The sequence below is a fragment of the Xyrauchen texanus genome, chromosome 48, assembly GCF_025860055.1.
Source record: "Xyrauchen texanus isolate HMW12.3.18 chromosome 48, RBS_HiC_50CHRs, whole genome shotgun sequence".
Taxonomy (NCBI): domain Eukaryota; kingdom Metazoa; phylum Chordata; class Actinopteri; order Cypriniformes; family Catostomidae; genus Xyrauchen; species Xyrauchen texanus.
The window spans coordinates 8,541,548-8,564,871 of NC_068323.1; the positions used below are offsets into that span (position 1 = coordinate 8,541,548).

The 23,324-nt window shown below is 37.3% G+C and overlaps 2 protein-coding genes across 3 annotated transcripts; one reads left to right on the plus strand and one right to left on the minus strand.

Moving 5' to 3' along the window:
- Positions 1 to 259: 259 nt before the first annotated feature.
- Positions 260 to 10,331, plus strand: LOC127639944 (hippocampus abundant transcript 1 protein). The gene is made up of 12 exons (XM_052122291.1): positions 260 to 500; positions 2,500 to 2,595; positions 3,888 to 3,950; positions 4,034 to 4,161; positions 4,340 to 4,454; positions 4,550 to 4,768; positions 7,446 to 7,559; positions 7,716 to 7,787; positions 7,875 to 7,987; positions 8,856 to 8,953; positions 9,490 to 9,644; positions 9,867 to 10,331. The coding sequence occupies exons 1-12, from the start codon at positions 423 to 425 to the stop codon at positions 10,071 to 10,073; spliced, it is 1,458 nt and encodes a 485-aa protein (XP_051978251.1). The 5' UTR covers positions 260 to 422; the 3' UTR covers positions 10,074 to 10,331.
- On the minus strand, positions 6,170 to 23,120 carry sass6 (SAS-6 centriolar assembly protein). Of its 2 annotated transcripts, none has more exons than XM_052122290.1 (17): positions 22,941 to 23,120; positions 22,727 to 22,787; positions 22,060 to 22,139; positions 21,077 to 21,181; positions 20,814 to 20,985; positions 20,627 to 20,704; positions 19,535 to 19,654; positions 19,231 to 19,422; positions 18,954 to 19,148; positions 17,417 to 17,506; positions 17,146 to 17,325; positions 16,968 to 17,049; positions 16,243 to 16,361; positions 16,019 to 16,159; positions 15,737 to 15,819; positions 15,560 to 15,654; positions 6,170 to 6,265 (listed from the first exon to the last, which is right to left on the minus strand). In XM_052122290.1, the coding sequence occupies exons 1-17, from the start codon at positions 23,003 to 23,005 to the stop codon at positions 6,189 to 6,191; spliced, it is 1,935 nt and encodes a 644-aa protein (XP_051978250.1). In that variant the 5' UTR covers positions 23,006 to 23,120; the 3' UTR covers positions 6,170 to 6,188. The 2 variants fall into 2 exon arrangements, with proteins under 2 accessions (XP_051978250.1, XP_051978249.1); XM_052122289.1 differs by lacking the exon at positions 6,170 to 6,265 and adding an exon at positions 12,940 to 13,593.
- Between the last annotated feature and the right edge of the window lie 204 nt (positions 23,121 to 23,324).

Below are 23,324 nucleotides of genomic sequence, written 5' to 3' on the forward strand. Positions count from 1 at the left end.
ACTGCTGATATCAAGATATTTACGAGTTTATAATATACAGTTGTTATGGTGAGGGAATATAATACTGGAAATCGTATAACTCCAGACAAACGTTTGAATGTATACCGTGCGTTTTATTTACTGCTTTCTTTTACTTAATGCTTCTTTTACGTGTATTTACATTTTTCGATCACGTGTGTGCATTGTGCGGGGGCGTGGCCTGCCGGAATCGAATGATGCTGACGTCATCGCGCACGCCATGCGTCTCTCTTCGGGAAGATGGCGACTGTGTACATGATGCGAAACTGAATGGACGAAAAGAACCCCAGAATTCGTACAATTCCCCCCTCTTCCCTCCTTCACATCCCGCTCCGCACTCATCCACATGCGATTACATTCAAATGACGACTTTTGAACGTAGTGTGATGAACTAGGATGATAATATGACCCAGAAAAAGAAGAAACGAGTGAATCGCAGTTTGTTACTGGCGAAGAAAATCATAATCAAGGATGGAGGAACGGTGAGTGTCTGCTGAATTTAACCACATAAACACTAACAAACACATATACGTGTTAAAAATGGGGTATACAGATTATTCGTTTGATATTTGAAAGCAACGGTGCTCTAAACACACATAAGGGGAGTTTACAGATGTGCGACGTCATATCTGTATGTTTTTGTTAGTAAACAAAATAAATCATTTAAGTTTAACACAGAAAGGAAATTTGTATACATAAATGACGACGTTTTAATGCACGTATTCCCTTATCATACATTTATAGATGAGTTGAAGGATGCAACTAAATATCTGTCACACATAAATGTAAATACCAGAAATTTATCATCTATTTAACCATTAAACATGGCACAGAATCACTATATAATTTACTTTTCTGTATATTTTTATGTCTTATTATTTTAGAGGGGTTTAAGGATGTTCAACTTAAATTCTGTCATTACTCATAGCTGTTATATCAGCCTGTTGTCCTGTTTTTAATCATGTTATACACATCAGTAGATTTGAAATCTGCCCTGATGAATAGTTTGTATCTGATTTTGTATCAAAAGAGTTTAAAATAACAAGTGCCTATATTATATATACACACTGACAGCCAAAAGTTTGGAATAATGTACAGATTTTGCTGTTTCAGAAGGAAATTGGTACTTTAATTCACCAAAGTCGAATTCAACTGATCACAAAGTATAGTCAGAACATTACTGATGTAAAAAACAACACCATCACTATTTAATCTATCAAATCTCAACAGCAGCATCACTCCAACACCATATCCTTGAGTAATCATGATAAATTGCTAATTTGGTACTAGAAAATCACTTGCCATTATATCAAACACAGTTGAAAGCTGTTTGGTTCATTAAATGAAGCTTAACGTTGTTTTTGAGTTGCCACAGTATTCAATAGACTGGCATGTCTTAAGGTCAATATTAGATAAAAAAAATAGCAAAAAAAGAAACTGCCAGTCAATCATTGTTTTGAGGAATGAAGGCTATACAATGCAAAATTGTACACTACAGTCTTCAAAGACAAATTACAACTGTCTCTAACAAGAACAGAAAGAGATGTGGAAGACCAGATGTACAACTAAACAAGAGGATAAGTACATCAGAGTCTCTAGTTTGAGAAATAGACGCCTCACATGTCCTCCGCTGACAGCTTCATTGAATTCTACCCGCTAAACACCAGTTTCATGTACAACAGTAAAGAGAAGACTCAGGAGGACTTATGGGAAGAATTGCAAAGAAATTCACTTTTGAAACAGAAAGTAAAGAAATGGTTTGAGTAGGCAAAGAAACAGACATTGGACAACAGATAATTGGAAAAGAGTGTTACGGATCTGAACCCCATTGAGCTTTTGTGGGATCAGCTAGACTGTAAGGTGTGTGAGAAGTGCCCGACAAGACAGACACATCTATGGCAAGTGCTACAGGAAGTGTGGGGTGAAAGGTCAAGTGCTACAGGAAGTGTGGGGTGAAAGGGCAAGTGCTACAGGAAGTGTGGGGTGAAAGGTCAAGTGCTACAGGAAGTGTGGGGTGAAAGGCCAAGTGCTACAGGAAGTGTGGGGTGAAAGGTCAAGTGCTACAGGAAGTGTGGGGTGAAAGGTCACCTGAGTATCTGTATAAACTGACAGCTAGAATGACAAGGATCTGCAAAGCATTTCATTTTAATTGTAATAGTAATTTTTCACGTTATTAATGTCCTGACTATCCATTATGATCAGTTGAATGCCACCTTGTTGAATAAAAGTACCATTCTTTCCATTAGAGAAAAATCTCTACATTATTCCAAACTTTTGGCTGCCAGTGTATATTTCCTGAAATTAAGAATTAGGCGGCAAACACCCCTAATCATGCTATTTCTCAGTGTCTTATGTGCTGTCAAATCTAGACCGAGTAAAAAGAATGTGTTTTTAAACACGTTCTGTTTATGTGGTTAACAGTGGACATTCTTCCTAATAATATGCTATATATTCTCTATTGTTATTTTTGTTTCTCTGTAGCCTCAAGGGTTTGGGTCTCCGAGCGTTTATCATGCTGTCATCGTCATATTTCTGGAGTTCTTTGCTTGGGGTTTACTGACAGCACCTACTTTGGTTGTAAGTTCTGGTTTTGTCTCATTTTGTGCCACCTTTGAAGTAAACATGAAATCAAAATCGCCCCTATTTTCTTAAAACGTGTTCCTGGTCTTATTGTGTGCAATTCATTTGGTGTACTTAATTCCAAAGATTATGTGAGGCTTTAGCATTTAGCATGCACGTTCTTACATAGATTATGGTTAATAAGGCAACAATACATAAGGTCATGTTAACGCCCGAAGGCCAAAACGTTCTTAACGCAAGTACGCAAACGGCTCTAGCTATGCAAGATAGATTTTGTGCGGCGTTGCACAATTCATGCGTATGTGTTGCATTCTCAATGTTACCACAAGGGGTGCTATAGCAAGATTAGTGTGAGCTGTCTGCTTCGACAGTGAGTTTTCTCTTTCAAGTGAACTACTATCATGGCGAAACAATATTCATGAGCGAGTAAGTTAAAGTCAGTATATTTATAGCAACTTACCAAAACAATAAGACGTCTAGTTCAATTGCAATGACTTTTGAATAAATTAAACAATGCTATATTTAAATATTGCGCTGCGCATCATGCCGAAAGGCTGAAACATACTCTACGCAAGTAAGTATTTGCATAAGCTTCTAGCTATGTTAGCTTCATTTTGTGCATAGTTGCATTCCAAAATATGTCAGACCGCAATTGATGACGCAACACAAGTACATGTTGCGCTCTCAATGTTGCCACAAGGGGCACTGTTGCGAGATTTGTATGAACTTTAAATGGCTTTCCTTTTAACGGTTTAAGCAAAAACCAATCAGCACTCTGCATTACTGGAGTTTACCCAGTAAAAGTGTTTACTTATCCATTTTGCACAAGTCTTATGTGCATGACTGTTTACGTTTTGACGTTGAGAGCAGAGAATAATCCGAGAATTTCGAATATTAAGTACATTAGGATTTCTCACGGATTTCTTTATTTGCTCCACCCATGAAACATCGAAACAATTTGACCCCTCTCTTGACTCTAATTTGCTTTCAAATGCACCCATACAAGTTCAGCCATATTATGTTTCACGTGGAAATAAGTTACATAATGTGTGAAATGGGTTGCGAATGCCATGTTATGTTCACTCTAAACATTTTAATCCATTTTAAATGTCCAAGATGAGAAGGTAAATGAAACGTACTATTGTTTAAAGAACATCGGTTTATAGCTTAAAGAAGTATGTCATTATTAAGATGTATTTGCGTATATAATCGTATATATTAAAGTTCAAAATATCTATTTAATGCGCGTGAATGTCACTGAAGATCTTTTGCATCTCATCTATCCGTAGGCTCTTCATGAAACATTCCCAAAGCACACGTTTCTCATGAATGGCTTGATTCAGGGAGTCAAGGTATGTTCTTATCCTACCTAATTATTCTGTTGATTATTCTCTATCATCTTTTGATCTTAACGCCTGCGTGGTTTTGTTTGCAGGGTCTTCTGTCCTTTTTAAGTGCTCCTCTGATTGGTGCTCTGTCTGACGTGTGGGGGAGAAAGTCATTTCTTTTACTCACTGTGTTCTTCACATGTGCACCTATTCCTTTAATGAAGATAAGCCCATGGTATGGCGCATTCTTTCTTTTTTTAAGGTTCAGAAGGCGGCTGTCGGAAGATTTTGCCACATCCTAAAAATATTCTTCATTCTAGCTGCTATTTATTGGTAGTTTGCACAGTTTCAATAATATGCTTGCAATAATATAAGGCTGTTTACAAGTGCACGGTGTTCCTCTTGTGTTTCAGGTGGTACTTTGCGGTTATTTCGGTATCCGGAGTGTTTGCAGTTACCTTTTCAGTTATTTTTGCCTATGTGGCCGACATCACCCAAGAACACGAGCGCAGTATGGCGTATGGCATGGTATGTAGAACCAATCTGATATTACAGTCAACTCGACAGTATCATCATCTCGCTATATGATGTTTACGTTTACATCTCTGTCTTCCCTCCAAAAGGTTTCGGCTACGTTTGCGGCGAGTCTCGTGATAAGCCCGGCAATTGGTGCATATCTAAGTCAGGTCTATGGAGACAGTCTGGTTGTGGTTCTGGCTTCGGCCATCGCTATGCTGGACATCTGCTTTATCCTGGTGGCTGTGCCAGAATCGCTTCCTGAGAAAATGAGGCCAGCGTCCTGGGGCGCCCCGATATCATGGGAACAAGCAGACCCCTTTGCTGTGAGTAGATAGATTGGGATTATAAACAACTTGGTCAACAACAGGATGTAAAACATTTTTTTTTCTTGTTTTATTTCAATAAATAAGTTAAGAATGCTGTATTGCAAATGTATAAATGGCTACAGAGTGATGTGCCGAAACGTACTCTACACTAGTGCATGACCAGTTTGTGACCAACCAACGCATTGCCAGCATGTTCTTGCATTATCGTGGGGAGAACAGACCTCAAGGGGAAGTTAGTTACAGTAACTTTGAAAATCTGTGCCATTAAACTGGATGTTATTATTCAGATAAATTGCTTTCGTCACATTACGGAAGTTGTAGATGCTGCTGGATGAAACCGTAGCTTCAGAAGAGGTGTTGGAAACATTATATGTTCATTATAAAAAGAGAGATTAGCACAGAAACAGTGAGTCAATTAAACTGATGCAACACTTTGCTTATCTTGTTTAGGCTGTGGTTTTCTGTAGGGAAGCATTTTAACAATGATTTCTGGCTTGACCTCATGAAGTGTTGACATCATGGAGTTTTAAAAGCTGCATCTTCTCTATATACAGTTGTAGTCAGAAGTTTACATACACCAGTTTTTCACAATGTCTGACATTTAATCATAGAAAACATTCCCTGTCTTAGGTCAGATAGGATCACACATTTATTTTAAGAATGTGAAATGCACAAATAATAGAGAGAATTATTTATTTCAGCTTTTATTCCTTCCATCACATTCCCAGTGGGTCAGAAATGTACATACACTTTATTAGTATTTGGTAGCATTGCCTTAAAATGTTTAAACTTGGGTCAAATATTTTGGGTATCCTTCAAACGAGCTTCTCACAATAAGTTGCTGGAATTTTGGCCCATTACTCCAGACAGAACTGGTGTAACTGAGTCAGATTTGTAGGCCTCCTTGCTCGCACATGCCTTCTCAGTTCTGCCCTGTCAGGGTTTTGTGATGGGAACTCCAATGCTTCACTTTGTTGTCGTTAAGCCATTTTGCCACAACTTTTGAGGTATGCTTGGGGTCATTGTCCATTTGGAAGACCCACTTGCGATCGAGCTTTAACTTTCTGGCTGATATCAGAGATGTTGCTTCAATACATCCACATAATTTTCCTTCCTCATGATGTCATCTATTTTGTGAAGTGCACCAGTCCCTCCTGCAGCAAAGCACCCCCACAACATGATGCTGCATCCCCCATGCTTCACGGTTGGGATGGTGTTCTTCGGCTTGCAAGTCTTACCCTTTTTCCTCCAAACATAACAATGGTCATTATGGCCAAACTATTAAGTTTTATTAGACCAGAGGACATTTCTCCAAAAAGTAAGATCTTTGTCCCCATGTGCACTTGCAAACTGTAGTCTGGCTTTTTTATGGTGGTTTTGGATCAGCGGCTTGTTCATTGCTGAACAGCCTTTCAGTTTATGTCGATATAGGACTTGTTGTACTGTGGATATAGATACTTGTCAACCTGTTTCCTCCAGCATCTTCACAAGGTCCTGAACAATTATTACACAAACAGTCATTGATCGAGAAAGCAACACACATTAGAAACAAAGGCAATGTAAACTTCTGAACAGGATCATGTGTGTAAATTCAGTTACTGTTTTGTCATGTGGAATATATGTGAGGACGTGTTATGTCAAATAGCTTCTTAGCCCCCCCTCATAAGCTTCATAAATCCTGCTGAAACCCTGTGTACATCATCTTCTAGTCACTGGAAATTCTGCTTATTTCTCATTGAAATGTTGAAGTTACCTGTTCCTCAACACAAAAACGGTGGTTTGCCACTTTACATGAGGGTCAGGCGATCTCATCCTGTCTAAGTGGGCTTTTCATGGGTAGATTAATCAGCAATGTAGACCAATATATCGGTTTTACAGAATAATCTGTGCTGATAGTTGCTTGTTGGAACTATCGGTTTTCATCAACTAATTTTTAGCATTTTTATTATTATTCCTCTGTGGCCCTTGCTGATTTATTTTTAAGTTAGAATGGATTGGTTCTGCATTATAACACCTGCCTTTAGTATCACTGATACCTTGTGGGGAATTGCTGTATCTAAATCTTTCATCATTGATATGGTGAATAATATAGGCTACAAAAAGCTTAAATTGGTAAATACTTAAATGTACTGTAGAGCATTGTAACGGGACCAAGTCACTGTCATTTCAAAACAAGAATCCTGATATAAGTGTATTCTGGGCTTGATTATGGTTAAAAGTCCTGTTTAATGCAAATCTTCCTTTTTCTGGTTATTATTGGAATTTTGTTCATTTTGGACTCTTGTCGGCTCTATGTTTGAACCTGTAACATTAAGGGAAGACTAAGAAGTTTGTGTAGCGTTCTATAAATCGATTAATCAAGAAGGGTATAGCTGCAGACAGGGCTCCAATAAGGGGCAAAAGCTCCAAATTGCCAGCAAAGATATAGGGAGCACCTTGCCTAACCCTTTCCCTAACTGTCAGCCCAACCCCCTTTTGGAGTAACCCCACCCCACTACGCCCTATATTGGAGATCTCTGACCTGCAGCAATGCCTCCATGCAAAACCCACTATCGTTTAACCTCTAATGTGGGCTAGACTTTACATCAAAAATCGTTTTGGGATATGCATAAGACATGTGGTGGATTATAAAGGTCAGCGTGTGTATTCATAAGTGTGTTCTCTCTCTCTGCAGTCTCTGAGGAAAGTGGGACAAGACTCAACCGTTCTGCTTATCTGTATAACAGTGTTCCTGTCTTATCTGCCTGAGGCTGGACAATACTCCAGCTTCTTCCTGTATCTGCAACAGGTACCGATGCCTGTCCTAGTCCGTTACATTAGTTTATCTCTGTGGTTAATCTTTAACCCCGTTAGAATTGGTCAAATCTGTTTTGTTGCTTTATGTAAGTTGACATCTTATAAACAAACAGGACTATGAATTAAATTGTTCTGACCTGTTTTTCAGATAATGGGATTCTCACCTGAAAGTGTTGCAGCTTTCATTGCTGTTTTAGGCTTGCTGTCAATTGTTGCACAGGTGTGTCATTTTCCCCAAGTCGGTTCATACTCGTATAACATTGTAAAGGGTATATATACATTTTAATGTCTTTCTCTTCACCTACAGACTGTAATATTAAGTTTACTCATGCGTTCCATTGGGAACAAGAACACAATCCTGCTGGGTTTGGGATTTCAGATTCTGCAGCTCGCCTGGTATGGATTCGGATCGGAGCCATGGTAAGATTTCAGTGAAAGGTTTAAACTTGCAAGGCGCCATTCAGAACGAACGCATTCTCACGCTGAAACGAGAGAATGGGGCCAATTTTTGAACATTAAAATACTTGCTGTATTTTATTAAACTACTCGACTAACCGTCAACATAACCCACCGACTAGTCGATTTTGAAATTGTCGTTTTGCACATCCATAATGACGATGTAATGTCAACAAACCGTAAAACCCCAAAATAACAGTAAAAATGACATTTAAACAAATGTACATCTCAAATAACACACGAGTTGTAACAGAAGAATTAATGTACGTGCTTTTATAAAATTATAAGCGTTATATTTCTGCCGAAATGTGGCCACATTCACTTCCATTGTAATTGCCTCACCGCAACCTGTTATTTTAAAAGAAAAGGTGATCAACATTATGCCACAAATGCTGTCGATTGAGATTAACTTGTATTGAACCCGGAATATTCCTTTAAAAGTTTTTTAACTCGACACGTCATCTTAAAAACGTTGCACTTCTGCGCGAGATGCTGAAAAGACCGTAAGATGCAGCACAATAGTCGAAGACGTCTGTTTAAACGGCCCCTTGACACATTGATACTGTGTATTACAGTGTTCTGTAAATTGCATTGGATAAAAAAAGCATCAGCAAAATTGCGTGAGACATCCACATGTGGTTTGTGAATGGACAATTTCAATTTATGTTTTCCAAAATTTTGTCTGTTCGGTACATTTTGGACTGTTCCTCACAAGAACCTTGAGAAAATTGGCATATTCATATTATTTTTGGGTGTAGTGTTTCTTTAAGAATAATGTAAACATGGAATGACTGTTTACTAACGGAATGTTCTGTGCATTTGAACTTTCCAGGATGATGTGGGCAGCTGGAGCTGTTGCCGCCATGTCCAGTATCACTTTTCCGGCTGTGAGCGCCCTGATTTCCCGCAACGCCAATCCTGATCAGCAAGGTATTTTGTTTAATCAAAGTTACACATGCATTGTTGGTCTTTAAAGGTGCTGTATGTAAGATTGACAACGAGCATTTGAAATGGGTACTGCAGTCCAAATTAAAAATATTGGACAGTTGTCTGCCTCGCCCCAGTCTCAAAGCTCATGAGGGTTGCCAGAATGAGGACATGCAAATTAGCCAATTCAGCATCCGTTTGATCTTCCAAAGGTGGTTTTTAGACAGATGCAAGGCTTTTTAGGTCGGGTGGAATCTGTTATCTCTGATCCAGTTCGTTTGTTGGCTTTCATGCCCTGCAAACTTGCTCAAATCGACGGCGGCGTCGAAAAACTATTGGCGAGTGGACGGGATCACACGGGCCAAACCATAAACAGAAATTCCGGCCCGGAATGGAAACTTCAAAGTAGAATATACTGGCTGTAGCATTGTTATCAGAGAAGCCATTATGGTCATTTTATGATTTAGTACATAAAAATATTACATATAGCACCTTTAAGTCTAATATGTGACCACTGATGTGCTTTCTCCTTTCTGTAGGTGTGGGTCAGGGTATGGTCACAGGAATCCGCGGGTTGTGTAACGGCCTCGGTCCGGCCCTCTATGGTTTCATCTTCTACATCTTTCATGTTGAGTTGGACCAGGTTCCAGAGAAAGGACTAGATGTACAGCACCACCACGATCACCACCAACAGGTCAGCCATTGCAAATCAACACAATTAATGGAACTGTTGATTTGTGATATAATGAAAATTTGTGTGCGATTTTAAGGGTTAAATTAGTTTGTCCATTATAGCAAATTGATTAAAGGAATATTCTGGCTTAAATACAAGTTTCATTGACAGCATTTTGAAATGTATTTAAAAGGTCTTGGTTGAATCCTAACGCTTTTCCCCTGTCATGGTTTACCCCAACAGAGTGCAATAATCCCTGGACCGCCGTTCCTCTTTGGTGCATGTTCTGTGCTCCTTGCGCTCCTGGTGGCCCTTTTCATCCCCGAGCACCCTCATATGGGTGCTCGTGCGGGCAGCTGGAAGAAGCACATGTCACCACACGGGCACCCGCACAGTCCCCACCCACCCGGAGAGGCCAAAGAGCCCTTGCTACAGGACACTAATGTGTGATTGGCTGTTAAAGATATGGGCACATTGGTCACGCCCTCTATCCATTAAGGAAAGAGTTGCGCATGGAGGCTGTTATCGTATATTGAAATGTAAAGCTATATCTGAGCAGTCCTCAGTCCTGTCTCCGTAGATCTACTTTCAAGCCGGATTTTCATTGTCGGGACGTATCTTGCTGTATCAAAAATAGAGCACCACTTTTTAAAGATATGTATATAGAAGAACATATATTTAACGGCAGTTCTGTCCAAAAGCACTATCGCAATGGCTTGTATTTATTCATTTTATTTTTAATATTTTTTTGCCTTGTTTTTCTTTTTACTTTACTCTTTCTGACTTCTAGTTCTTCATTACCATAGCTCACTCAGGGACATTAACCTAGTCAGGAATGTTTCTGAACACAGTGTGTTCCAATGAGAAGGGCCTGGTGTGGCGACAACACACATACAAATAATGGGCCTCGTTAATGAAATGTCAGCATGGAGAAAATAAATCAAACCATTCGTATGAATTCAAGCAGAATTCAAATTTGTTTTAATAAAATATTCGTAAATATTTGGGTAGAACGAATGTGTTAATAGTTTAAGCCATTCGTAAGAGTTCAAGCAGAGCTACTTGCGTTAAATTGTTCGTAAAAACCATTGGCAAGAATGCGAGCGGAACGCGTTCGCGTAAATTGTTCAGTAAAAACCATTGGCAAGAATGCGAGCGGAACGCGTTCGCGTAAATTGTTCGTAAAAACCATTGGCAAGAATGCGAGCGGAACGCGTTCGCGTAAATTGTTCGTAAAAACCATTGGCAAGAATGCGAGCGGAACGCGTTCGCGTAAATTGTACGTAAAACCATTGGCAAGAATGCGAGCGGAACGCCGTTCGCGTAAATTGTTCGTAAAAACCATTGGCAAGAATGCGAGCGGAACGCGTTCGCGTAAATTGTTCGTAAAACCATTGGCAAGAATGCGAGCGGAACGCGTTCGCGTAAATTGTTCCTAAAAACCATTGGCAAGAATGCGAGCGGAACGCCGTCACGTAAATTGTTAGTAAAACCATTGGCAAGAATGCGAGCTGAACGCGTCGCGTGAAATTGTTCGTAAAAACCATTGGCAAGAATGCGAGCGGAACGCGTTCGCGTAAATTGTTCGTAAAAACCATTGGCAAGAATGCGAGCGGAACGCGTTCGCGTAAATTGTTAGTAAAAACCATTGGCAAGAATGCGAGCGGAACGCGTTCGCGTAAATTGTTAGTAAAAACCATTGGCAAGAATGCGAGCGGAACGCGCTCGCGTAAATTGTTCGTAAAACGTAAGAAATATGTAAATTGAAGAATTCGAGTGGAGCGAATTAGCGTAAACCAGTCGTTAGATTTCAAGCAGAACTCACTTTTGCAGAAATTGGTCAAACCTTTCAAGAATCCAAACCGAATAAATTAGCGTAAATTATTTGTTGAACTTCTTAAAGAGTGTAAGTGGTGACAATTGGAGCAGAAAGGGTTTGTTTAAATTGTTTAACCACTTCGTAAAAAACAGAACTCATTTTTTGCATAAATCGTTCATGGAACCAATTAGCGGAAATCATTTGTAAAACTTTGCAAGTCTTTAAGCAGAACAAATTTGTCTAAATGATAAGAATTTGAGTAGAAGTGGTTGGTGTAAATCAGTTCATAAGAATAAGCATCAGGAATTCGAGCTGAACGAATTTATGTAAATCACAAGAATGAGTAGAACGAGTGTGTAAATCCTTTAAACTGGTCGTAAAAATTCAAGCAAAACTAAATTTTACGTAAATTATTGAAACCATTTGCAAACTGGGTTTACGAAAATTGGCTTATTCGTGAAACATGAGCAGAACAAATTCTTACGTAAATTGTCCCCTTGATATTAATAGGATAATTTATGCAAGAATTGTTTTACTAATGACTTACACATTTGTTCTGCTTGTTCACATGCTGCTTTCATTAGATTACAAGTTTGTTTGGGAAAGTAATGGATACAGATTCCCAGTGCTTCATCATGAATGGCCTTAACTGATAGTTTAGGATAATCGTGTGGATTCCAGTGCTTTGTTGTGAATGGCCTTAACAGACTGTTCATCTTTGAACTTTAAAACAAATGTCGCAAATGAAGTGATTGTTGTACAGTTTCATTCAAAGTTCCCTTTTATTTGTTGCTCTTATATTAAGCTGATGCCGTTTTATTTGTACTACTTGGAGTCAATGGTGCCTTCCCCAGCTTACATTGCATTGTCTGACAGGAATTGGCGAATTTGTGATGGATTATGAGGGAGGATCGGTGTTCGCCTCTCTTAACGGAGAATGGTTGACCCTAGATAAGTTCTGAAACTAAATGCATGATACGTGCGTCTTACATCTAACCTATGAAAAATATAAGCTTAAAGACTTCGTAAATGCCAACTGACGGAAGTACATTCAAGTACATGGAGGTCAAAATGGCCAGTGGCCTTCCTGTATTTTTCATTGAGACGGTAGAATGGCTCGTTTTATGATGGGATATTTGACCAAATTTACAGACATGTTATTGAACACTCCCATCATCTAATTAGTTGTGCTTTTGAATATTTATGAGATGAGTTTCTGTAATATATTCTCTTTGTCTTCGAATACGGTGTTTTATTCGTTCTGTGGTTTTGCTGTTCGGTCTTCATTAGAAATTTTAACATGTGATTGTTTTTGATTGAACCATGTACATATACTGTGTCACAAAGTATCTAAACATGCATTTCAATAAAAGTTAAATATTTTGATGTATGCGCGATCGGGTTTGTTTTCTTTCAGATCACATGTTGATGATGTTTTTAAAAAAGCATTAAATGAAGGAAAAAAATACTTTTTAAAATATCTGCATCAGAGAATTTATTTATTTTGGCATAAAATTTTTGCTACTGCCAAACAAGCAGCAGCCAACAGGAGATCCATGATAAAAATGGATGAAGTGTGTTTACAATATAAAACCATAAATACAAAAATACAATGTACACACACACACAATTCATTTTCTAACACAAGAAATATGTACAGCTTTACACAGCAAACCACACGATCACATTCTGTTACCATTTTTCAACCAATCAATCAACAGGATGTTAAAGAGACCTTCAATAAAATGACGTTATACCTTTGTGTAAAAAACACGGCATCAATTTATCTCTAGCCAGAGTTCACGTATGGCTCAATCGTATGGCACTAGTTTTAAAAGGCCCAAAATTTAGCACCATAATAGATTTGACATTCGGTCCCAAGCAAATGTACTCCGTCTAAAACAAATCTCACCGCAAGCCCGGAATATCTTTGTTTTAAACACATCAAGATAGAAATGGGTTTAATAAATAAGTCTTAAAACAGTCTGCAATGGACTCCCATCTTGGTGGTATAAATGGCGATTCACACAGACTGCAGTGATGAAAACAGGTCCATTTACAAATATACCGTTTGTCATCCTGGGAAGTACGCAGAAGGAGCAGACTGGCACATGGGTTTTGGGCCAACCATGCTTAGAGGTTTGGGCACTTCTGAAGGTAAAGATATGGAAACCATTTACAGTTAGATTTTCACTATTTGCTCAATTATTGAAGTAACAATGAACAATATTTTTTGGAGTATTTATTGATATTGGTTAATGTTAATATGAAGTATTATTAAAGTTTGTAATGTCATTAAATGATATGAAAATTAATTAAATTATATATACACCAAAATTTGCAGAGAAAAAACATTTTTGGTTAATGTTAGTCTATGATTATACAATTGTTTAGTGTTAGTTCATTAATGTATATAAAGTATTATTACTAAACTTTTCAACATTATTAAATATGCCAATTAATCAAATTATATATACCAAAATTAGCTGGAAAAAAAGCATTTGTTGATGTAGCTTTATGTTCATATATATAAAAATACAATAGTTTATTATTAGTTGATTAATGTTAATATACAAATGAATTATATGCCAATTAATTTATGAAATTGAATACCAAAATTGGTTGAAAAAAAGCATACATTCATCTTACTATGAATCTATAAAAACACAATTGTATATATGTTAATATTAGTTAATTAACTAATCAAGTTAAATTTGTTTATACCAAAATTTGCTGAGAAAAGCCCCCAAATAAAGACAAAATACTGTATAATAATCAAAATAATTATAAATATAGTAATTCAAAAGACATTACATTAAAAAGTGGCTTTAAAAGTGCACTAAATGTTACTACGGTTTTGTACAGATGGGGGTATGATTAATGCCGTTAATCGCACTGGATTAACATTAAATCATCAGCCTTAACGTAAACATTGAAATTAACATTAACCAATATGTGGGGCATTCTATGGTCAGGGAATGAAGTAGGGGGGCGTTCAACCAAAAAAGGTTGAGAACCACTGGACTAAAATAATCACGATTAATGTCATGATTTCAAACCAGTCTTTAGAAAGCTGAATGAAACAGTAATAATATCAAAATCAGTCTTTTTTTTTTACAATTTTGGATGCACTTTTCCCCCCCTCACAAATGTTCCACACACCCCAGTTTGAAAACCTCTGGCATAGAATACCTGAATGACCAACTACATTTTCCAAAATGCACAACAAAAGATACTCAGAACACTGTGTGTCAGATACAGTTGAAGTCAGAAGTTTACACATACTTATTAAAGTCATTAAAACTCATTTCTTTAACTACTCCACAGATTTCATATTAGCCATCTTTCGTTTTGGCAAGTCGTTTAGGACATCTACTTTGTGCCTGACATGAGTAATTTTTCCAACATCTGTTTACAGACAGATTGTTTCACTTTTAATTGACTATATCACAGTTCCAGTGGGTCAGAAGTTTACATACACCAAGTTAACTGTGCCTTTAAGCAGCTTGGAAAATTCCAGAAAATGATGTCAAGCCTTTAGACAAATAGCCAATTAGCTTCTGATAGACTAATTGGAGGTGTAACTGTGGATTTATTTTAAGGCCTACCTTCAAACTCAGTGCCTCTTTTCTTGACATCATGGGAAAATCAAAAGAAATCAGCCAAGACCACAGAAAAAAAATTGTGGACCTGTTTCCACAGACTGGTTCATCCTTAGGAGCAATTTCCAAACACTTGAAGGTACCATGTTCATCTGTACAAACAATAGTACGCAAGTATAAACACTATGGGACAACACAGCCATCACACCGCTCAGGAACAAGACGCATTCGGTCCTTCAAAGTTGTGCCAAAATGCTTAAGGACAACAAAGTGAAGGTTTTGATGAGCCTCCCGTGCTGAGTCGAGGACCTACTAAGTAGTATGAATTGGGCATTCCAAATTGGGAGAAAAGGGGATCATATGAAAAACTGAGTTTAAATGTATATGTAAACTTCTGACTTCAGCTGTACAGTGTTCTGTGTGGTATCTTTTGTTGTGCACAGCAATGCACTCGACCGTCCATTTTTAGTTTAATGGAAGTAATTACAATAAGATATCATCTATTTGTAGTTTACCTCTATTCAGATGCATGCTGGGTAAAAGACCTCGGAGTGGAATGCTGTCATCTCGTCTCTCAAAGTACTTGGAGTCCAAACCAACAGGTTCTCCACTGTTGCCGCAAGATTTACAGTAGATCAGACAAAATACTCCAGGGAAATAAAACAGGGGGGTATAATTAAAAAGGAACTCACTTCTCCTTATTGGCAGGTTGTGTGGTTAGACTTCCGTTCCCCATTTCTGTAGAAGGTTTGACACTCATGGGGTTAAACTGCACCTATCATTCAAAAGGAAAGAAAAATATTTAGAGGAAAAATTTAATAATGTGACTTTGTTGACACCAGCATCTGATCAAATCAGAATTGTGTGCAGTACGAACAAAGTTTAAGATGGCATCTACAACAGGCATGCTAACCACAGAATAACAAACTAAAAAGATGTCATGAGCGAGAAGAAAAGGGAGTGAGGAGGCCTGCCTTTGGTCCAGATGTCTGATTGTGCACTGTCAGGACAGAACGAGTCCCTGAGCTCACACAGGGAAGAGGGTATTTGGAGTTTATCGTAGAGGTGAAGGGGAAACCCTGGCCCAAAGAAGAGGGGAAACTTTTGCTATCAAGCTAGGGAAGAAAAGAACGTCAAAACACACGATTTCAGAGAGCCACTGCTACATCATTTCTCAATGATTAATCACATGAATTACCATATTGTGGGGAAAACTTCCTGCTCTCGACCCTGCCACAGGAGTCTCGAACATTCCCAGAGTTTCCTGCTTTCGAGACAGCTGGTTGTCATTCAGCTGCTTGTTCAGCCATGTTATCACTGAGAGATACGAAAGCAGGCCATGTTACAAAGATCAAGAAAATGCTTGAAAATAACGGATAAATGATCAAAAATCAAATAAAGGCTAAAGTTTATTCAGTTGTCCGAGTTGACTACTAAAGAGTCTCACAAAGCAGTTGTAGTACGTGTGCATTGAATGAAAATCAAATGAATTTGAAAGACTAGAGTGCTCGACCATGCACGAACGGAACGAAGAAAAAACGAAGTATATGCTAGACTTAAGGCTAAAGTATATTTAGTTGTTTCGCATGCCGCTACATCTCACGAAAAGTGAGCATGACACAAATTACGTCATCAACAAATTACACGCAGCCAGTTCACATACAGCCCAGTTTTTTTTCTAGGATAGTCACGCAAGTGCATTTCGTTGATTGTGCTCAGAAATGATCACAAAGCAGTTGCAGTGTAATGCATCGAAAGTGTCCGTATGGGCTTGCATTCAAAAGATTACTTTGAAAGACTGTGCACAAGACATTAACAATTGGCTTTTTCATCCAATTAAATACAAAAATAACAGATTGATTATTGAGAGGGAGAAAAAAGAAAAAAAAAAGCCGTATTCCTCAGACAGGCCAATAAACTCACCGTTCTCATTGGTTTTCAACACCTCCCTGCTCTCATCCAGTTTCTGAACAGTAGCTTCCAACTGCTCCTTTAACTTTGTTGCCTAAAGGCGATTTGTAAAAGAAATATTCAGGACAGAATTTGTAACCTCTGCGTGCCCGCATGTGATAAAAGCCAAATGCCAGTGGTGACATGGTACCTCGTCCTCTTTCTGTCGGAGTCGTTGTTGAGTGTCTTGAAGTTCTCGTTGCTCCCGCTGCAGTTTTTCAGTGGTTTCCTGCAAGACCTTCTCCTGCGACACGGTCACAGTGTTCTTTACTTTAATCTTCCCCACCAGAGCCTTCAGATCCCCCTGCAGCTTCTTGATGATGCCGTTCGCCTGCAGTGGGAATTCATGTTTCGTGAGAATGTGCTAAAATCGGACTAAGAGTGTTAATATAAATATTTTTCTATGGTTAAAGTTGACAAACCTTGATCAGCTCCTCAGACAGGGATTTAACTGTGGCCTCCAGCTTGCTGATATGAAGTTGCTTACTTTCAAAATTTCCTTCGACAGAGTTCTAACAAACAAAACAGTGTTTCTCTTAGTAGACTCTGGACAGGGATGTATGATATATCGTTTTTATTAAAAAAAGTTTTAATTGCATACTGAAAAAACAGAAAAGTATCCATTAAAATAGCTCAAGATATTTAACCCTTATGTTGTGTTCCAGTTATTTTGACCCGGATGATTACATTTAAAAACATTGTACTTAGTCCAATTGGAATAAAACTCCTTAACTTTGTTCACATATGGTATCTGAAAACACACAAAAAAATTGGACCATTATAATTTCCTTTAAAAATTTGTTTTCGTTTTATTTCACTTTGTTACACTTGTGTTCCCGGTCAAAAATGATCGGCCACTGGAAGTAAATGGATTAGACTACAAAATACAGAAATAAGAAGTGTTCAGGAGCATCCCAATCCTTTAGATGAGCACATGTGTTTGCACACACAATGTTTTCAGACACATGCAATCCCCCCCACACACACACACACTCTATAAGTGTTGAGCGCCTTTTTGAGCATCGTTTTTCCATGTACTCTTTGAGGAATATTTCAAGGTCTACTTATCATATTATGTTGTGTTTTGGCTCTTTTGAAAAATAAAAAATTGGGGCGGCTGTGGCTCAGGTGGTAGAGCGGGTCGGCCACTAATCACAGGGTTGGCGGTTCGATTCCCGACCCACACGACTCCACATGCCGAAGTGTCCTTGGGCAAGACACTGAACCCCAAGTTGCTCCCAATGGCAGACTAGCACCTTACATAGCAGCTCTGCCATCATTGGTGTATGAATGTGTGTGTGAATGGGTGAATGAGTCACAGTGTAAAGTGCTTTGAAGACTGTTAAGGTTAAAAAGGCGCTATATAAGTGCAGACCATTTACCATTTAATAAGGAAACATTTGACAAAAAGACACTATTATATTTGTGTGTGTCTGGGAATTTCATACTAATACTCACTACAGTTTGGCCTCTGAGTGAAACATGGATGCTCAATGGATTTTACTAATTGAAACCTTTCCATCAATACATAACATGTGGCTATCTCATCTTTTTTACCAACTCTGAATAGAATTTTTGTGAAAACAAATTTGCAAATGATGACAATGAAACCGTTCTAATTTGTCAGCCAATTTAAAAGCATTATTTAGGAATTGGTTAGATCAGCTATCTGCATTGTAAAGTCCAGATATTAGGCTTATAAAATGAAAATCGCCCCCATTTTGGATGCTGCCTATCTAGTCAGTAGACAACAGCACTGTAGCTCAAGAGGATTTGAAACAGATAATATCAAGTATCTTTTCTAGCTTATATTATGATTTAACTTAAAATGTAAAATTCTACATTAAGAGTTTCAGTGTGAATATCTGAAAAGCTTTATATGAGATTTATAACATCAGCTACCATAGTGGTTACAAGCCATAACAGAAGAGCTTGTGTGATGACCACAATCCGACTGACCTTCTGTTGTTGCGTGGCTTCCAGCACCTCTTTGGTCCTCAGCACAAGCTGGTCTTTATCTTTGATCTCTTGCTCCAAGACGGCCACTCGCGTCTGCAGTTGGTTTATTAAACGCTCTTTGTCATGACACTCTGTATCAAGAGTGCTGTTCTCTCTCCTCAATGACAGAATCTGTTGCTTTGACCTCTGAGACTCCTGCACACAGAAATAAAGTCAGAACACACCAGCATTTCTTCAAATGTTTTGGAATTTTTTTAGACTTAAAAGCATTTCCCACCTCTTCCAGACTGGCCAGTTTGGCTTTAAGGTCTCGTATGGTGGAGTCGTTCTTGTATTTCTTGTCTGTGAGTTCTCTGTTGGTGGTTTCCAGCTCAGAGACTTTGGTTTGGAGCTGTTGGGTGCTTCGTTGATAAGTAGATTCAAGTTCCTGTCGAAGCTGTTCGTTCTGTTGCTGTAGTCGTGTTTGTGTCTATTAAGGTCAAAATAATTCTATTCAATTATGTATTTTATACTTTTAGAAATCTGACTTGTTTTTCTCAATATCAGAAAAATGCACTTATCACAAATGCTTTGCACGTTACCTCAAGGGCTTTTTCACGCTCAGCTGTGAGATCTTGCATGTGTCTGCTGGACAGACATGTGGTTTGTGACGTCCATTCGGACCTTAGTTTATCCAGCTCTCTGCTTTTTTCAGACAGGGTCTGGAAGAAGATTAAAAGACAGAACATTTTGATTATAATCTCTCAATTCATGATTCATTTGTAGAGCACTCTATGCAAACAAATCATATTTTCCCATTTTTTTTCCTCACAAAAGTTTAAGGTTTTTATTAGGTGTGCATATATATAATTTTATACAGTTCAATTTGTGGAATATTCCAGGTTCAATAAAAGTTAATCTCAAATCAACAGCATTTGATTAGTAAAAATAAAAAAAATCAAGGTTAAAGTGAGGCAATTACAATGAAAGTGAATGGGGCCAATTTTTTGGAGGGTTTAAATGCAGAAATGTGAAGCTTATAATTTTATAAAAGCACTTACATTAATTCATCTGTTAAATCTTGTATATTATTTGAGCTGTACATTTTTAAAATCTCTGTTTGTACGGTTGTTTTAGGGTTTACAGCATTACAACAATGTTGTAAAATTCTATATTAACACAGAAAAGGTTATTAGGTGATTTTATCAAAATAGATTATGTTAACACACATAGCGTTTACATCTTGTGGCTATTCTTTTGAAACAAGTATTTTAATGTTTACGAATTGGCCCCTTCACTTCCATTGTAAGTGATTCACTGTAACAGAATTATTAGCATGTAGCTAGGCTTTGCAAACATGTTGCTAGCATGTTGTAAGGCATTGATAGCATGTTTTACCACGTAGATAAGTGTAGCTAGCATATTTTAGCATGTAGCTAGGGGTTGCCAGCGTGTTGTTAGTATGTTTTACCACGTAGTTAGCTAGTAGTAGCTAACATGTTGTTAGCATGATGCTAGGCATTACTAACATGTTCTAAAATGTAGCTAGGTGTTGTTAGCATGTAGCTAGGCATTACTAGCATGTAGTTAGGCTGGAAAATTCCTTCAATAAGTAAACAGGTCTTCTAAATAAGCTACTTGCAATATTAGGTGTCATACTGGATTATATATATCCAGAACACAATATCACTGACTTGTTGTGCATAGTTTAGTTGTTTGGTAAGATCTTCCTCAGTTTTTCTCAACTTCTGTTCCAACTGCTGCTTTTCCTCCTGTAAACACAGATTTAGTATTAATTCATTATAAAAAAATAAGCATGATGAAATCATACTAAAAAGAAGATTTTTAGTCAAAGTCTGTCAAGTGCCGATGCTATTGTACCTTTATGGTAGAAAGGCATGTGGCCAGATATTTCTTAATGTCTGTATCAGATCCAGGCAGCAGTTTCAGAGAGAGGTGTGTGAGGTGTTTAAAAGCGTTTGTCTCCACAATATTAAGGTTTGAAGGACCATGGTCGAATACTGACGACGATGACGTGAGCTGCAACAGGAACCTAAATAAAGAGAGATGGGAGAGAGTTCTCACTAATGATATAAAGCATTAACCGGAGACATATAAGCGATACAAGACAGATATGCTCTCACCGTGGGTTTTCTTTGTCCTGTTCAGCGATACACTGCACAAGCAGATCGATAAATTTTTGTGGAAATGATGAGAAGTCTATTAATAGTCCTTGTTGTACTTTTAAACTATTATGAAGAAAAGAGAATAAAGGTCGTTACACTGAGAAAAAATGTATGTCACACATATAAAAAAACATACAGTTAACAATCTTAGTATGGAAGCCCACATCTGCCAAACCAAAAAACATCTCAAAATTATGAGATAAAAATTTATCAGAAATATAAATATATATATATTCTGAGACAAAAAATTTAAATTATGAGCTGGTCAAAATTGAGATAAAAAAAATATCTCATAATTTCTCTCTTAATTTCGACATACAAACAGTGTTGGGTAAATTACTCTAACAAAGTAATTAATTACTATCTACTATTTAAAGCTTCTTCTGTGTAATTAGATTACTGTACTGTACTCCGTATGAAAAGTAATTGCTTTACTTATTACTAATTACTTTCTAACACCCTCATCAACCTCAACCAGATGAAAAATACAAGTACAAACATGAAACTGTTCTTTTAATTCTTTCAAATAAATCATATAAAATCAAATTAATTATTCATGAACTGACCAAAGAATTTAAGGGGCAGCGTTAAATTAGAAAACATAACTTTTAACATTAGCCGTTACATTTCTATTTTAAATTCACTATTAATTTATATGGAAATGTTCTAGTCTACACAGTATTTAACACAATTACATCAGAAGTAACTGTAATTTAAATTAAAAACAATTAAGAGTAATCCCTTACTTTCCTTTTTTTCCTCAATGAAAAAGTAATTTAATTACATACATTTCTTAGTAATGCAAAATTACTAAATACATTACAAAAGCATGTGGCAGTATTTTTATGTGGCAGAAATGGGCTTCCATTACAATGTGCAGACGAAATTGGAGCATTTTTATGCCAAAAATATATATAAATGACATGATCAGATCACAGAACCTCTGAAAATCCTCTTCTGATATGACAAGGTTGTATAAAAAGTATAGATCTGTATCATCCGTCAGCCGTACCACCAAATCCTGTAGATCAATACATAAGAGAGGGTATAAACTATTAAAAAACAGATTTTCTATTAATACATATATGAGTCAGACTCTGGTTTGCATGCTTTAAGAGAAAGGAGGACAAATTTGTTTAAAAAATATTGCAAATATGCTTGCATATATGTATTTGACAAGTCATGTGGGTGTGACATGCTGTACTACTAAAACTAATTCAAATGGCATTTTACTAATTCTTTTGTAATTATCATGCATGTAGTTATTATGTCCTCACATTAGACTAAATAAAACATTTGTTATTTTAAAAACATGTCACACCGCAGGACCACTTAAATTGAATTAGTGAAGACAGAAAGGCGTTTAATGAATGGAGAAAACTTCAAAGAAATGGTGACCAGCTACAGGATCTAAAATATACATTTTTAACACACATTTAAATACATTAGAACCTAAAATATTGACGTTAATGGACACGTTGCGTTCCCACAACCTATTATACATGTGGGTAGTGCTTTGAAATCCTTTAAAATACTGTTTTAAAATCTTAAACACCGCAAACTAGCTTAAAATCGATAAATTAAGATGTATAAATGACATTTTCTCACCCTTCTGTGGACAGGATTTGATGTTGACTGCAGTTCAATACTGATTCGAATGACTGAACGCCTTTAATAAAAACATCACATGTAAACACATATAGAGCGTTAATTGACTCCAAAAACACAATATCATAGCGTACATCAAAAGAAAATAAATGCGGGAAAACATAAACAAACATGCTGTTTACATTCGATTGTTTCATATAAAGTCATTGTTTACCGTTCATCCGTATCTCTACACTTTACCAGCACCTGTAACCTCTTGTTGAAAAGTAATTCCGTCATTTTCAGTTCATATAATAACCTTAAAGCGTTAATAATAATATATACCACGGTTTATTCGAGTTTTGCGTTGTTGAATGAATCATTTGTTGGTTTGTTTTTTGGCGCTTCACTCCCGCGTTTGTCCGTTTTCACCGGAAGCGCTGAACACTCGGACCTTTTCGACCATTTTTGTATTATTATTATTTTATCTGAGCATATTTATGTTTTATAAAAATTATAAAAAATAATCTTGAACGTTTTTGATTATTTCTAACATATATGCTGTTATTTACGGACGAAAAAAATTTACAATTATTTATGTCAGATTGCAGTAAGGTGT